The sequence below is a fragment of the Octopus bimaculoides genome, chromosome 17 (assembly GCF_001194135.2).
Source record: "Octopus bimaculoides isolate UCB-OBI-ISO-001 chromosome 17, ASM119413v2, whole genome shotgun sequence".
Lineage (NCBI taxonomy): Eukaryota > Metazoa > Mollusca > Cephalopoda > Octopoda > Octopodidae > Octopus > Octopus bimaculoides.
In genome coordinates this window covers 43,993,828-43,995,569 of record NC_068997.1, presented here as the reverse complement: position 1 = coordinate 43,995,569, position 1,742 = coordinate 43,993,828, and the positions used below count along the sequence as shown (strand labels likewise).

At 34.6% G+C, this 1,742-nt stretch overlaps 2 protein-coding genes across 2 annotated transcripts in view; both read left to right on the top strand.

Moving 5' to 3' along the window:
- Window positions 1-1,742, top strand: part of LOC106878371 (aspartyl aminopeptidase) — a 383,150-nt gene that overhangs the window by 178,096 nt on the left and 203,312 nt on the right. The gene's annotated exons all lie outside the window — the stretch shown is intronic.
- LOC106880533 (putative mediator of RNA polymerase II transcription subunit 26) overlaps window positions 1-1,742 on the top strand; it is an 11,904-nt gene that overhangs the window by 3,956 nt on the left and 6,206 nt on the right. The window contains exon 3 of the mRNA XM_052973902.1: window positions 1,113-1,254. Coding sequence (XP_052829862.1) covers window positions 1,113-1,254 — 142 coding nt within the window. The remainder of the gene's footprint in view (window positions 1-1,112; window positions 1,255-1,742) is intronic.

The following is a 1,742-nucleotide window of genomic DNA, read 5'->3' as shown; positions in this document are numbered from 1 at the left end:
ATATATATATATATATATATATATATATATATAAAGGGAGTTGGTAGAATCGTTAGCATGCCAGACAAAATGCTTAACGGCATTTCTCTGGTATATACACAGTATATTCCTCCTTGGATGTGATGCAGATCTGTTGCAAGAATGCTCATTTTTTGCCAGCTGAGTGGACTGGAGCAACGTGAAATGAAGTGTTTTGCTCAAGAACACAAAGCATTGCTCAGTCTTGGAATCAAAATTACAATCTTACAATCATGAGTCCAACACTTTAACCACTAAGCTATTGTAATCATCATCATCTAACATCCGTTCTCCATGCTGGCATGAGTTTGATGGTTTAACTAGAGATGCTGAGCTGGAGGGTTGCACCAGACCCCAGTCATCTGTTTTGGCATGGTTTCTATGGCTCGATGCCCTTCCTAATGCCAACCACTTTGCAATATGTACTGGGTGCTTTTACATGATGTCAGCTTTTTATGTGATGCTTTGACATGGGTGCTTTTTATGTGGCACCAGCACAGGTGCCATTACATGGTGCCATCATGAGTGCTTTTTACATGGTACTGGCATGGGTGCCTTTTATGTGATGACAGCATAGGGGCTTTTTACACTTTTTAAGTAGTGCCAGTACTGCAATGCAATTTTTTTAATGTACATCTTTGACAGATTGCTTGGCAAATGTTTTTTTTGATACCACCCAACCATCTCAGTACAATAAGGAATATAAATAATCATTGCAATGTATAATTTTCAAGAGGAGAAATTGTGGAATTGAAGGAACCTAGTGATGGCTTGCAGTGGGACTGAACCCAGAACCATGTGGTTAGGAAGTGAAATTTCTAACCATAAAGCAATGCAAGATAATAGGTATGATAAGGCATAAGCCATAAGATATAAGCCACAATAAGCTATATTCATGGCAAGTTATAAAAATGAGAAAATATAAACTGTGACGGGATATAAAACTGAGCAAGTTGTGAGATATTTTATTGATTTGGTCATCAGTAATCCATAATATGCAGATAATCATTTTGAAATACTTTAAGAATTGATCTTGTAACCCTGTTTTTTTCTTATAAAGCAATACATTTAGTTTAATTTGTTTCTTCAAACAGATTCCTTGGCAAAATACTTTAGTGACTCGAACCAACCGTCTCAATACTGCCAGGAATATAAACTCCAAACTAAAAGGAAGAGTTTTAAATAAAACGCCAGCCATGTCCATTCTTCCAGAACTTCCTAATGCAATGAATAATGGTAAGATACAGACATTTAATTACTAACTGTACGTTCCTTTTCTTACCTGGCTCTTTTTCCCCTCTTCTCTCTATTTCTCTCTCTCTCTCTCTGTATATATATATATATATATATATATATATATATAAATATTATAGATATATGCATATGTACATACCTACATCTATATGTATACATACATGCATATATGGTACAGGACATCACAAAAAAACGTTAAACACAATGAGAAACGAAAACAGAAAACAAACTTTTTTCGAACAACAAAAAAACAAACAAACAGAGAAACGAGACATGCAACATAAAGAGTATATCCCTTCATCAGTTGTCCCTGTTCCATCTACTCCACATTTCGAAGGCAAGGTCAATACATATATATATATGTATATATAAGTGTATATATATGTGTGTATGTATATATATTTTCTCCCAATTTTTTTTTTCTCCATGTTTTTCTCCTTGTCTCTGTATTCTTTCTGTTGAAGAGCGTA